Raw genomic sequence first — 14380 nt, forward strand, 5'->3', positions numbered from 1 at the left:
CCGCGCGGGCCTGGGCGGCGGGCGCGCGGGGGCGGCGGCGGCTAGGGCTCGCAGGCGGCCGCGCTTCGGCCCGGCCCGGCTCCCTCCCGGCGGCGGCGGCGGCGGCGGCGGCGGCGGGTCCCGGCCTCGGCTCTGCGCGCCCGCGCTCCCGGCGCCCGCAGCCAACAAGTTCGGGACGAGACTGACAGCTCGCTCGCCCATTCGTCACCCGCGCACCTGCATATGCATGAGGGGGCGGGGCCGCGCCGTGGGGTGGGGCTGGGGGGGGGCCGGGGGCGCCTGGGCTTTAAAGGCGGCGGAGGGCGCCTCCTGCCAGCGCCCGGGCCCGGCGCGCGCTTCCCGGGGCACGGGGCCACGGGGCCTCGGCGAACGCCTCCGCCCAGCCCGGAGAGCGGGAGCCGGCGCCGCACAGCGGCCTCCCGTCGCCCGGGCTCCGCCGGGTGTCAAGAGCCAGGAGGTGGGGCGCCCCTTGAGGTCACCGCCGTGGTCCCCTCCCATCAGTGCGCCGCCGCCGCGCTTGGCGCGGTCCCAGGGGAGATGCCGCCTCCTGCACAAATCAGGGTTCGGCTCCCACGCACCCCCACCCCCCCTCGCCCGGAGCCGGGCCCAGCTCCGCTGCGCGCCCCCCTTCCCTCGGGAAAGGCCCCCTCCGCGCCGCTCCTATCGCTTCCACGCCGGCCGCAGGGGGCGCTGCTCCCCTCCGACGCCCCTGCCCTCCCCGGCGCGCGGCTCGCGGGTCGGGCGGCCAGGCAGCAGATGCTCCCCGGCGCAGGCTGTGTGCCCAGCTCTGCGCTGGCGCAGGGGTCGCCAGGCCATCCTCTCGAGGAACGCCCAGGCCGGCGTCCGGGCTGGGGCAGGAGGCCGGGGCAGACCGGGAGTAAAGGACGGGGGTGCACGCCCAAAAGGACGCGGTGAGGGCCGCCGAAAGAGGCTCCTCCTGCTGTCCTGGTCTCCAGGCCCCCGCGTCCCACCGCTCTGTCATCATTTTGTTGCCCTCTTCCGCGGTAACCTAGCCCCCCTCCACGGAGTCAACACTAAGGGCTCCTTGTCTCCAGGCATCACCTCCCCTCCAAATAGGGTCCCTTCGCGGGCTGGAGGTCACCTTGGCCTTTAGGGATCCAGATATGGTCCACAGGGCCCTGTCCCCACGATAGCTGTGCTGTCTTCTCTCCCCTGGCTCCTTGGGCAAACCTGCCTGGGGCCTTGGGCTGGGCGCTGGGAGTGCGGCCCTCTGCCTGGAGCTGGTCATGGCCACAATTGAGGGCGGGGAGCATGGAAGGCTTCCTGGAGAAAGAGAGCTTTGAAAGAGGCCAAGTTCAGGAGCTGGGGGCATGGCAGAGGAACTCAGGGCACACACTGCTCTCTCTCTCACTAGGATGTGCCGATGCAGCTGCCCAAGGGGCCCCATGCCCTGGGAATGCCACCCCCACGGGGTCCACTGCCCACCCCTGTTGAGCAGACCCCTCCAGGATCCAGGCCTGCAGGAGCAGCTGGGGGCCCCTGAAGGGATGAGCCTGGCTCTGCTCACTCTGAGTGCCCATCCCTACCTGAGCCCCTCGGTAGGCTGGACGGGGGGCAGACACAAGCCAGGCACCGCCACACACAGCGACCCCCGCCAAATAAGGGAATGCGCGCTGTGCTCAGAGCCTTGCAGCCGCTTTGGTCCTACGGGTGGGCAGCAGTTACCGCCTGTGGGGGCAGGGGGCTCGCTGTTGAGACGCCTTCTCCTCTTTGCTCTGGCCCAGGGGTGGGTACCTGGTACCCAAGGCCCCAGGAGGGGAGAGGGGCCCCCGCAGTTCCAGGGGTCCAGGTCTCCATCCCTGCCTGCCTGTGCCCATGCCCACTGCCCCACTATCCAGGGTGGCCCCAGGCCAAGCAGTAAACAAGGCAGACACAGCCCCTGCCCACCCTCGGGGGCTCCCAGTCCAGGGGTGGACAGAGAACTTAGACAAATAATGCAGCGTGACAAACTGTAAGGGTGAGGCCAACAGACAAGCTGGGAGGGGACCTGCTAAGACCCAGAGGGTAGGCAGGAGTCAGCCAGGTGAGGAGCTGGGACCAGCACATGCAAAGGCCCTGGGGCTGAGGGAGGCTTTCGCCATGAGAAAGACACAATGGCCAAGGCAGAGAGAGGAAGGGGCATAGGTGAGGCTGATGGTGACAGGGAGCCCCGGGCTGCCCTGGGCCTCCCTGACTAGACTGGAGTCTTCCTGCTAAGACAAACGGGAAGTCACAGCGAGCAACTGAACCCCGGTTGGGCTGCATGATTGCAGGGGGAGGGGCAGGAGGGGGTGAGGTCAGGGGCCCAGAGGCCATAAGTGGCTAGTGCCATGCTGCCGTGAGAGCAGCCAGTGGCCGGGCCAGGCCTGGCAGCAGAGGGGCTGCGGAAGGGGCAATTCCAGTGTCAGTAAGAGGCAGAGTCCAGAGAACAACCCCCCACATGCCCCTCCCTCGTCCACCTCCAAAGCTTCCTGCTCTCGGCCAGCTGTGGGCTGTAGGAGGAAAGGACCGCCTGGGCCAGCTCACGGGCAGTGTGGCTGATGGCAGGGCCTGCTGTGGGCCGTTCCAGGAGCTGCTGCGTTTTGGCAGAGGCTCTTTCCCTGCTCTGATGGAGTCTTTTGGCCTGGAGGCACCAGTGGGAGATGCTCACTGCGTCTTGAGATTGAAGCTTAACCTCCCTGAGGCCCTTCCCACTGGCCAGCCCTGCCTCCCGGAGAGAGAGCCCCCGCCTGCCTGGCAAAGCCCAGGAGACAGTGGCCTGGCCCCATCTGTCTCCCACCAGGCCCTCTGGGGGTGGGACCCGGCTCCCCTGGGCCCAGGGAAGCTGGTTGATCATCAGGGCAGTACCAGGGGTCGGCAGGCCCAGGACACCTGTCTATGGGACAGGCTCCCCACCTCCCTGTGCACGGTGCCACCTGCAGGGCACGGAAGCCCCCTCCCTCTCACGGTCCCTGTGCTGCCTTCTAGGAGCCACAGGCTGGACCTCATGGTGCCCAGGTTCAAGTCAGGAAGGCGGGTGCTTTGGGGAAGGAGTGGGCATTGGAGGTTGCTGGGCCTCCTTCCTCCTGGGGTCTCCCCCTGCAGAGATTTTGGCAGCCCTGGACCCCCCACCCAGTACCCAGTGGGGGCCAGGGCTCCTGCCTCTACTCTTGCCGGACGAGGCTGCCCCGCCTCTTCCAGGAAGGCCTCCATTATTATTCTGGGGCCCACTGGGCCGCAACACCCCTCAGTCTCCCAGTTCCACCTGCCCCTGGCCTGCAGGGCTCCCTCTCCAAGCTCCCCAGCACCTGGGGCTCTCTCGGGCACGCTCTGCAGGGGAGAGGGGATGCTCAGTTCGTGCTGGACAAGGCAGGGACAGGGTATGGACCATTCAGCCTGGCCAGGGGGCTTCAGGACGAGGCTGTCCAGGGTTTGGACAGAGCCAGCTGAGCTCAGGAGTGAGTGGTGCTTCCGCCCGTGTTCTGCGGTGCTAAATATAGCAGCCTGGGAGGGGAGTTTCCGGTTACAGCCCCCCCCAGTGCCGGGAAATCGATGCCAGCTCCATTAGGCCAGGCAGCCGTGCCTGCTGACCTGCCCCATCGGACTGCATAGCAGAGTGAGGGGTCTGGACCACACCCAAGTCCAGGGGCCTGTCCTCCACCCCACCCCCGCCAGTCTGGAGCCCGGCACAGTCCCCAGGGCACAGAGGGCCACCGGCCCCACCCAGTGCCAACCAGAGGTCCCTCTGAGACAGTGGGCAGCGCCTGCAGGCCGGCCCAGAGGTGGGCATCAGGAAGCTGCAAGGGAGGGAGGCAGGGCAGGGTGGCCCAGCTAGGCAGAGCTCTTGTCCTGAGACTCACTCTCCAGACGCACTGGGGCTGCCGGGGCCTCCTCTGGACAGGGTGGAGCTGGGCCCCTCAAGACACACTGCAGCACAGCCCCGTGGCCCCCTGGACCCACACCACATGCCCAAGGGCCCTCCCCAGCAGCATGTCACTCACCTGGCTGGGCTCCCAGGAGGCCCCACCTGGATGGCCCCACTTGAGTCCCAGCCGGCATTTGCATACAGGTGGTGCCGCTGAAGTGGGCCACTTGGGAACACCCTCCTCAGGGTGGCCTCGAATGCCAGGCCTAGGGGCCATCTGCGCTGCTGCTTGCAGCAGGACTCAGCCACAAGCAGCCCCCAGGCCACCAGGGAGGGAGGGACCTGGGTTGCCCCCCCCACGCCGCACAGGACAAGCACCTGCCTGCCTGGGGTCAGCCTGGGGCAGGGTAGGTAGGGACAGAAGGGCCTGTGGACTTCAGCCCAGGTGAGGCACCCCTACCCGACAGTGGGGTGTCAGCGGGACCCAGAGGGAGCATGTCCTGGCCCGGGGTCCTCCACTGTTCACGCCCAGGGCCCAGTCCCAGGGACACTGGGGCACAGGGCACCAAGTCCAGTTCCCAGCAAAGCTCCCAGTCACTCCGGCTGCCCCGTCCCCACCTGCCTCTGGGGAAAGCATTCCCTGGCCACCTCACCCTCTGCAGGGTCAGCAGGCCCTGACCCAGGCTGCCCCCAACCCGCCCCCCATGGCACCGCCCAAGGGGCCGAGCAGAGGGCTTGGGGGCCAGGCTGCCACCCTCAGACAGGGTCAGGCCGGCCTCCCTCCAGGAAGCCCCCTGGCCCTCACACTGGGCCCCCACCCCCAACAGATGGCCCAGCAGGGCCTGCAAAGGCCCCTGACCGTGGTGATGGGCACACGCTCCCCACAGCGGGCTCCAGCCAGCCCAGTGGGTACGGAGGCCGACCTGGGTGCCTCGCTGAGTGGACGGCAAGCCCTCCTGTGACCTCAGTGCTCCAGGGTCACGGAGGGCTGCTCACGCCGTCCCTGACCCTCGGGACAAGCCAGTGTGCAGGGCAGCAGTCCTCTGGGGTCTGTAGGCCACACCACACACAGGCCGGCAGATGGAGTGAGACCTCCCACCACCCAGGGAACACAGGGGCGACTGGCACCAGACCCAGGTCAGCTGTGGCTCTGGCTCCTAGAGCGGGGCTCTGGTGCAGCTGCAGTCAGAAGGGGCCCCGCACCTGTCCAGGAGCAGGGGGCGCGTGCCCTCCCAACAGCCTGCAGTTCTGTGCGAGCCTCCTCCTCCAGACCCAGCTGCCTCATTCTGCGGCCGGGGGCAGCCCCCATCCCCACCCTCCCTGGCCCCACTCCAGCCCTCCCAAGTGCCCCCACTTGCCCATCATCACAGCTCAGGACTTGTGGACACAGGCTGGAGGGAGACAAGCTTTTATTGGATCTGCAGGGTGAGTGGTCAGCACCGACCTCTGTCCAGACCTTCTGGAGTCTCAGTGGGGACTCAGGCCAGGGGCCACGCAGCTGAGGAACCACGAGATACCAAAGATGACACCGAGGGTCTTGGGGACATCCGGGTCGTCTGCGAAGGCCTGGGCGCCATCCAGGGGCAGGTGCACGACCTCAATGAGTTCGCCTTCCTCAGCCAGGCCCCCACCCGGGCCCGCCCGCTGGGCGTCTGTCACCTCTGCATAGAACATGGTCTGGCTGGAGCCGGTCAGTCCCACGCCAGACCTACAGGTCAAGAAGAGTCTGCTGAGCCACCCACACAGGCCCCGCCAGCCACCCCTGTCCCTTCCGCAGCCCTCTCCACTCTGCTCCTTCCAGCCCTATGGTAGGCAGGACTCCAGAATGCTCCATCCCACACCCAAGGTCCCCACCCCTGGTGTACACACCCCAGGTAATCCCCTCCCCTTGAGTGTGGAGGAAACCTGGGAACATGCTGGGTATCACTTCTGTGATTAGGGTATGTCACATGACAAAGGTGGAAGGATTCTGCAAATGCAGTTGAGAACCCTAATCAGTTGACTTTGAGTTCATCAAAAGGGATATTATCCTGGGTGGGCCTGACCTAATCAGGTGAGCTCTTTGGCAAGGATTTAGAGGTCAGAGACGGATGAAGGCAGAGAGACACTATCCCACCGACCTTGAAGACAAAGTAAGCCATCACGCTGTGAGGGGCCCACACAGTCAGAGCCTGCCAGTGGCCTCAAGGAGCTGACCATGGTCCCATCCAACAGCCAGCCCGGCAATGGGGTCCTCAGACACACAGCCATGAGGCGCTGGATTCTGCCACAATCAGTGAGCGGGGAAGAGGACCCTGAGCCCCAGACGAGACCACAATCCCAGCCAACGCCCTGACCACAGCCTGGCAAGGCCATGAGCAGAGGACCCAATTCCCCCCTAAGCAGACTGCTGACCCACAGCCACTGTAAGGCTGTAAAGGTGCTGCTGGAAGCCCTGGAGTGCCTGGTGGGTCACTCTGCAGCACAGACTCAGGGCTCCAGGCCGGCTGGAGGCAGGGACACACCCAGCAGCCAGGGCGGCCCCAGCCTGTGACGGCTCCCCACACCAGCCCTGCAGGACTCCAGTTCCAGGCTGGGACAGCAGGTGACGAGGTGGCCTGGGCAAGCGGCCAGGGTTCACGGTGGTGGTGGGATGGGGGCGAGGTCCCCGTTGGTCCTAGGCTGGAGAGGGGCGTGAGGGAGTCCCCTCACTCAGTGGGTAGTGGCCCAGACTGCGCCGGAGGGAGGCAAGAGTGGGCAGCTGTGGTAAGCGATGGCCATGAGGATGGGGATGGTGGAGGGGCCAGTCTGCACTCCAGAACCCGAGGGGAAAGGCCAAGCACAGGTTTGCAGGGGGAGAAGGGAACCAGGGGGAGTCTGGGCAGATATCCAGGGGATAAGGGGGACCCCAGGTCACCCCAGGAGGTTGGCCGAGGCCGGTCGGAGGCCTACAGGGTGGAGGGCTGCCCTTGGAGATGTGGGGCGCAAGCTGAAGGGGCTTCCATTCCAAGTCCCCAAGGCCCCCTCCCCCCAGGAGGGGAGCCCTCACCCAGACTAACCGCGCCCAGCTGCTTCCTCCGCTCTCCAGCCCCTTATTTCCCTCGGACCCTTCCTGGTGACCCACTTCCGCCAGCAGCCACGGCTTGTGCCTTTGATGGCCAGCCCGTGGGGTTTCTAGTCCCGGTTTCCGCCAGCTTGTGAAGGAGACGGGCGTGGCCTTTGGCCAGGCACTGCCTATCCATCCTCACTCAATCACGTCCTCAGCTGGGCAATCTCAGACAAGTGCCTGCACCGTGTCACCTGAGGCTGGCAGGTGAGTGGCCTGGCTCACCTCTGGGGCCGTGGACAGGAAGCCATGGACCTGCTACAAGGCAGCATGAGCTCTGCTGTCTGTCCAGTCTCTGGCCTGAGACACAGCGGCCACAGTGCTGTCCAGTCCTGCCTCCTCACAGCCACCCCTCACCTTCAAAACACAAGTCTGAGCAGGCTGCTCCCTGCCCAGAACCCTTCTTGGCTCCCCAGCACCCTCAGGATCAGGCCACAGCCCAGAGGCCCTGCTTGTGGAACCACTGCAGCTGGGGCTGCGCATCCACTTGCCCCGAGACTTGGCCATGCGGCCCGCTGCCAGAACTCCACCCAGGCTCATCTCGACTCCGGGGAAACCCGAACCCCTCCAGGACACCTCCCACTCACCTTCCTCCTTGCCCACCCACTGGCCCAACCCCTACCCCCGGTCAGGCTCCAAGGATTCTCCCCACCCCCCAGCACCAGGGCTGGGAGGCTCGGGGGTCACACAGTGGACACCTGCAGATAACGCCAAGAAGGCTGACTGTCTGGCGTGGAAATGCCATGTTTAATGGGGAGGCTGCAGACCCTGGCTCATCTCCTTCTTGGGGCTGGAGGTCAACTCCAACCACGCCCCCCCAGGCCAGGGGGAGATCCTGACGAGGGCCCCACGCTGAGTGGCCCCCGTGCTGGGCTGACAGGAGGCAGAGCCCCCTGGCCCTCCCCGCAGCAGAGCAGGCCCTCGCCCTCTGGAGAAGGCTGCCAGGGGCCGGTGGGTGCTCAGCGTGAGGAGGGACAATGTGAGACCCTCCTCCTGCCCCCGGGCTTCACGGCAGTCAGGGGCCCATTACAGTGTCCCTTGGGCAGGGGACAGGCCTCACTCCAACGTCCCATCCTGGGAAGATGGCCCCAGCTGCAGACCTCGTGGGAAGCGTGCGGCGGGGGGCACCCGGGCTTGCTGGGGCAGGCCCTGAAGTCGGGGCTCCAGGCCACAGTGCCCCCTCCCCAGGAGTGCCGCAGCCCCTGCTCCACCCCCGGCCCAGGACTCAGCCTTTGCCTCATTCCTGAGCCGCTGTCTGACCGCAGATGTGTGACTCACCCCCACCCCCAGCGCCCCGTGCTTAATCCCACAGGAAGTAGAGGCATCTGTCGGCAGCAGCTGCCACCGGAGCAGGCCCCTGGCGGCTAGAGGCCGCGGTGGGGGGACACGGGCCGAGCATGCTCCAGAACCAGCCCCACGAGCCCTGGGTTCTGGCCTGGATCTCGACAGAGGTACACGTTATCCAATCTTCCCCCAACCCCACGCTGAAAGACAAGGAGGAATCGCTCTGCTTGCACGCCCCCGGGAACAGGCCCCTCACTGCCTTCCAGGCAGCCGGTCCCATCCTCGGGGCCCCGCTGACGGCAGGGTGCCCTTCCCCACACTTGCAGGACCTCGGGCCCAGCCCCACTCACTTGTACGTGGCGACCTGGCGCAGGTCGGACGGGGCCAGCCGGTAGCCACACTCTTCCCAGGCCTCCTTGCAGGCCACCTCCTCCAGCGAGAGCCCCGGCTGGTCCAGGAGGCCGGCGCACAGCTCGAACGTCACCCCCGCCGAGCCGGGCAGGGCCGCCTGCAGCTCCCGGGGCCCGTCCTGGTCCACGGCTGTCAGGGACCCTGGGAAGCGGCGCTCCACTTCGCCGGCGTACACAGCTGGTTGCAGGGAGGGAGGGTAGACCACAGTTACAGCCACGCGATGGCCACCCCCATGTGACCCACCCAGGCCAGACCCCTTATGGGGCCTCAGCTTCCCCTGGAGCTTCTCCCCACATCTGCGTTCTGACTCTAGGCCCACAGGGGCCTGCAAGTGACCCTGCAGAGCTCCCCTTCCCCCCCCGCCCCCCGCCAGCCTCACCTGGCCGGAACTGCTTCACCAACACCAGGCTCCTCCGAGAAGAGTTGAACAGGAGAATGGTCACACTGTGGACAGGGGGTGGTGGACAGAGCTCAGTGCAGAAGCCACCTCACCTCCCTGGGGCCCCTGGCTACCACCCTCCTGTTCCTGGCCCACCTCCTCTCCCAAAAGCCCAGGAAAATCGGGTCCCTTGCTCAGATGGGGAGACTGAGGCCCAGGCAGGGCCAGAGCTCACGGGGTCACACAGTCGGGCTGGGACCCTGGCCCGCTGTATTCCAATTGGCAGGATTGGGGGAAGGGGGCGGGGATGGACACGTTAGGCAGCTGGGCAGGTCAGGGGTGGTAGCAGCTGAAGCCGGGTAACTGATGGGACATGTGGCCCCCGCTGGCCAGCTGCCTGCCAGCCACACTCCTGAAGCCATGTCGCTGCTCAGCCATTCCCCTGATGCTGGGGGGCAAGGGCACCCTGGATGGTCTCTCTCAGGTACAAGGGGGCCTGCCTGCTACCATGGTCCCAGCAGCCCACGCCGGGGGCCAGCTCGGCCTCCAGGCCTCGGCTGACCCTTCAGAAAGGAAAGTGAGAGTGAAGACTCGGGGTGGGGATGTTCAGAGACAGGAGGGGTGCAGAATGCAGAGGCAGGGGTGGGGCTCCAAGCCCAGGGCCCAGTGTCCCCATGGACATCTCTCTGGGGCTTCCCCAGCAGCCCAGCCAGCTGGGCCCTCACCTGTCATGTGTCTTCATGAAGTCCCAGGACTTCTGGGTGCCGTTCTGAAAGAGGCAAGGCAGCGCTCAGGGTGCACCGAGGGAGCTGCCGGTTTGGGTGGACGTGCTCTGGGAGCTGAGGAGACCAGCAGACCCGCTGCACCAGCCCCTCCCAGGGAGACCTGCCCATGGCCTGGGCCCACAGCAGCCAGGAGCTGTGGCAGGCAGGGGAGGGGGTGGCGGCCCGGGCTGGGCAGGGAGGTCAAGGGCAGCCTGACGCTCTCCAGGAGTGAGGCCGAAAACAAGGGCAAAGGCGGGCAAAGGCACACCAGGCAGAGCCCAAGTCACGCCGGGCACAGGCTGAGCACTAGGAGCTGCAAAGAGATGTACGCCGTCACCAAGTATGGGAAGGACCGTGGGGGCATGGGGGAGGGCCAGGGCAGGGAGGGTGCCAGCGGGCAGAGCTGAGAGAAGGTTTTCACCGCTGACCCTCCTTCAGGCCAGTGGACAGAGAGAGATGGGAGGGCAGCCGGGGCCGGCCTCCTGAAGGAGCACCAGCAGCAGGAGTGGCTGGGGTGGGGTGGTGCCCGAGCTGGGCGGGAGATCACGCTGCAGGACACGGTGATTCAACAATGGTGACTGGACAGTGGGACAACCCCCTCCCCAGCCCGGTTTCTGTCTTGGACTGTCTCTCACGCATCCTGTGGTCCTGCTGTCCTGTCACTTCCCTCCACCAGCCTGCTTCCCTGCCCTCCCCCGGCACCCAGCCCTGACGGGCTCCCAGGGCTCAGGCAGCAGTCAGTGAATGAACGGGTCGTGTGGGGCAGGGGCCTCGGCTGGGTCCCCTGGGGGCAGCCAGAACTGACATTAGCGGGGTTTCAGCAGGCAGGGGATGGGAGGGACCCACAATCCTGCCAGCTGGCCACCGCAAGCCCAGGCGGGCTCCCATCCTGGGGGTAAGAGCAGGTAGTGGCCCTTCCACCAGCCCCGCCCCCTCCCCGAGGGGTTTCTGTGGACGGAGCTGGACCGGCAGGCCTGCCCTGTGGCTGCACTTCGCCAGCATGTGTAGCTTACCTGCCTTCAACCACTGGGTCAGCCCTGAGGCCCTGGCGAGCTTCCAGCCCCAGCCTTGGGACTCTGTCCAGGTCATAAAAGGGACATGGATCTGAGCGCCAGAGACAGAAAGCGTAACTGGGGCTGCAGAGAGGGAGAATGCTAAGGAACAGACTTCATGAGGACTTCCTGGAAGAAGTGACACAACACCAGGCCCCACAGAAGTGAGAGAAGGACATCCAGGCGAGGGGACCTCACAGGCAGAGACCCCCATGCTGGTCAGAGGGGACCTGGGAGAACTGGTCTGTGCTCGGCCTGAGGCAGAGGTGTCCTGGAGGGGTGGCAGGGCCCTGGTTTCCAAGGGGAAGGGAGGGCTGAGGCCTTGTGCCCTGCAGGCCGGGCCACCTGGGAGGCTGTTGTGAGGCACCACCCCAGGGAGGCAAGCCTGGGCCTGCCTGCAGTCTGGCCACCCCGGGGCAAGCCACCCACCCAGGACGGGCTCCAGGGGAGGCCTGCCCCCCCTAGTCGGCCATGGGCCTGCTCTGCCCCCTGCCTCCCTCAGGGTGAGTGTCACCCATGCAGGTCTCAGGGACCCTCTTGGCTCAAGACCAAAACATGTGTCAGACCCTTGGTTCCAGCCAAGGCAAGGTGCGGAGGAAGGTCCAGGGATGGCCACCGAGGCCCAGGCAGCCCCTCCCACAGGGGCCCAGGCCTGGCTCATCCTCTGGGGGTCCTGGGAGAGAGGGACAGGACTGCAGTGTGCACACAGCTCATCCCTCCCAGGGCCACAGGGGGTGCCCTGCCTCTGGTGGGTGGGTCTGTCTGTCTGTCTGCCAGGACCCGTGCGCACTTCAAGGGGCATGGCGGAGAGAGGGCTGCAGCCCCAGGCCACAGCAGGTAGGTGCCTGGACCACCCTACCTGCTGCCCCCCAGAACCCCAGCCCTGGGGGCCATGCAGCCACAATCAGGCATCCCCAGCTCAGGCCAACGCCAGGCAGAAGGGCAGTGACCTCCATGTCCCCACTCTGTCCCTCGACTGAACCCCACTTCTGCCCCAAGCCACCAGTGCCATCGTGGGTCCATCCCCAGGACGGACGATCCCTGTGCCCTGGAGCCAACAGGGATACAGCCACAGGGAAAGTGAGGGGTGCAGGGCTTTCCCAGGCTGGGGGCCAGGCGGGCCTCACAGGGCTGCTGAGAGGAAGGGGCCCGGAGAGGAAGGAGGGACAGGACACTGCAGGTCCAGGGGCACCAAAGACCTGGATCACCTGCCCTGACTGAGGGGCTGAAGGGCGTTCTTCGTCTGAACGGCATGGAGGAACGCGCTGGGGCAGATGGAGTGGGCAAGCAAAAGGGGGGGCCGACTGCAAAGAGCCGGTTCCCAGCCACCCAGCACACACTCCATGTGAACCTCCCTGGGTCCAAGGGAGGCAGCCGTGGTCCTGCTCCCCGGCTGATGGGGTGATGGGCCCAAGGAGGGGACGCCCTGGGAAGCAGCCTGCGAGCTCAGAGGAAGCCCACCTGGGAGGCTCTCCAGTGCCCATCCAGCTCCCTCTCTTGCCTCCCTCACGGCCTCCCTGCTGCGCTCCCGAACTTCCTCCTCTGCCCAGACGGAGACCACCACCTCCAGGAAACTTTCCCTGATGCCAGGGGAACCCAACGCGGCCCTCTGCAAAAAGGGTCGGGGCCCAGCAAAGCCTCCTTGGAGGGATGAGTGGTCCCCCGAACGTCTTTGCGCGGGCCCCGACCCGACTAGAGCGGCCTCCGGGTCTGCGAACGGGACGGCTCGCAGAGCCCGGGCGCTTGGCGGGAAGGCAGGCCGCGAGGGGCGTGGCTCCCGGCGGGGGCGGGGCCAGGACGCCAGTGCTGTGGGCGTGGCTCCCGGCGGGGGCGGGGCCAGGACGCCAGTGCTGTGGGCGGGGCTCCAGGCGGGGGCGGGGCCAGGACTCCAAGGCTGTGGGCGGGGCTCCCGGCGGAGGCGGGGCCAGGACGCCAGTGCTGTGGGCGGGGCTCCCGGCGGAGGCGGAGCCGGCGGCGGGCCGCGGAAGCGCGGAAGCGCGGGCGCGCGGGCGGGCTCACCTGGCGGTAGTGCAGCGTGAGCGGCCGCAGGTAGGGCGAGGCTGCGCAGCGGCCCACGGCCGCCCCCTCGATGCGTTCCATGGCGGCGCGCGGGGCAGGCCGGGCCGGGGGCGGACGCGGGCAGGGTCGGTGCTGGACTCGTGCGGGCGGGCGCGTGACCGGCTCTGGGCATGCCCAGTGCGCGCGGGGCGGGGCGGGGCGGGGCGGGCGCGCTGCGGGGGCGGGGCGCGCGGGCGCGCAGGTATCCCCTGCTTGGGGTCCGCGCGTGGGCTGGGCGCTGCAGGAGCCGCGCGGGGTGGGGACCGGCCGGGTGCGCGGGCCGGCGGGGGCGGGCGTGACAGGAGGGGACGGGCCGAAGAGGTCTCCGGTGCTCGGGGCTTGGGACGTCATGGTCGGGGCAGGGGGCTTTGCGGTGCAGCTCTGGGGAGGATGAGCCGAGCGGATGGCTCCCCCACGGACGTTGACCGCCACCCCGAGAGCGGGCCGTCCGGGGGCGGGGCCAGGCCTGCAGGGAAAGAGAGGCTGGGCCCTGAGGACGGAGGTTGGCGGTCACGGCTGCCTGGCGGAGCAGCGAGAGGAGGACAGAAGAGGTTGGGGACCACTGCGCGGGCAGTGGGAGGAGAGTGGAGACGCCTCTGGGGAGCCTCATGGCTGGGAAGGGAGAAGGCTCTGGAAGGAGGGCAGGGCAGAGAAGCCCGAGTGGGGAAGTGGGGGGCGGCCAGGGCCTAGGTCAGGCCAGCCCCCTGCCTCCAGGTTCCTGGGGCCGGCGGAGAGCTGGCCTGGGCGGGGCTGTCCACCTGCCCCACGTGCTGTCTCGGGTTGTTCCTCATCCACCTCAGGAGCCAGCTGCTGTTCCCCTCCCCCAGGAAGCCCGCCCTGCTGACTCCCCCCCACACATACCCCATCCCAGGCAGCGAGACTCCTTCCTTGCTTGTGGACCCCCTCTAGATGCGGCCACTGCCTCCCCAGGGGCAGTACAAAGGGGAGGAGGGGCAGCTGGGCCCTGCGCATGCTGTCTGAACCCTGGCCCCGGGAGGACAGCCGAGGGGGTGCCGGCCCTGTGGCCTTGAAATTGACTCCCACGTCCCGGTTATCTATTGCTGTGTGACAAAGCACCCCAAAATGTCATGGTGTAAAGCACCCATTTACTACTCTTTCCCCGGTCCATGGCTGGCCCTGGCTCCGCTGGGCCCCTCAGCCTTGGGGTTTCTCTGCAGTCGTGATCAGGTGGCAGCTGGGGCTGGAACCTTCAGCAGGCTCAGTGGGGCTTCAGGTCCAGGACGGCTTCTTCGGCCCATGTCTGGCACTCTAGGTGGGTGGCGGGAACAGCCCGGGCTGGCTGGCTGTCTCACTGCGTGTGGCCTTTCGGTGTGGCCAGCTTGGGCTTCCTCAGAGCATGGTGGTCTCAGAGTCATGGGATTATTCCATGGCAGCCAGCTCCCCCAGTGCACAGTCACTGGGCAAGGCTTCTCGTGACCCAGCCTCAGATGTCAAGTCTGGAAGGAGGAGGCCTGGAAGCATCCATCAAGCACTTCCACCATG

At 67.1% G+C, this 14380-nt stretch overlaps 1 protein-coding gene across 7 annotated transcripts; it reads right to left on the reverse strand.

Moving 5' to 3' along the window:
* Positions 1-5236: 5236 nt before the first annotated feature.
* On the reverse strand, positions 5237-13021 carry NUDT14 (nudix hydrolase 14). Of its 7 annotated transcripts, none has more exons than XM_070514469.1 (6): positions 12839-13010; positions 10781-10903; positions 9729-10080; positions 9004-9068; positions 8564-8801; positions 5237-5552 (listed from the first exon to the last, which is right to left on the reverse strand). In XM_070514469.1, the coding sequence occupies exons 3-6, from the start codon at positions 9743-9745 to the stop codon at positions 5312-5314; spliced, it is 561 nt and encodes a 186-aa protein (XP_070370570.1). In that variant the 5' UTR covers positions 9746-10080; positions 10781-10903; positions 12839-13010; the 3' UTR covers positions 5237-5311. The 7 variants fall into 7 exon arrangements, with proteins under 7 accessions (XP_070370570.1, XP_070370567.1, XP_070370569.1 ...); XM_070514466.1 differs by having other exon boundaries at positions 9729-9772; positions 12839-13004; XM_070514468.1 differs by having other exon boundaries at positions 9729-9772; positions 10781-10871; positions 12839-12974.
* Between the last annotated feature and the right edge of the window lie 1359 nt (positions 13022-14380).

This window comes from Equus asinus, chromosome 7 (assembly GCF_041296235.1).
Source record: "Equus asinus isolate D_3611 breed Donkey chromosome 7, EquAss-T2T_v2, whole genome shotgun sequence".
In the NCBI taxonomy this organism is placed as follows: domain Eukaryota; kingdom Metazoa; phylum Chordata; class Mammalia; order Perissodactyla; family Equidae; genus Equus; species Equus asinus.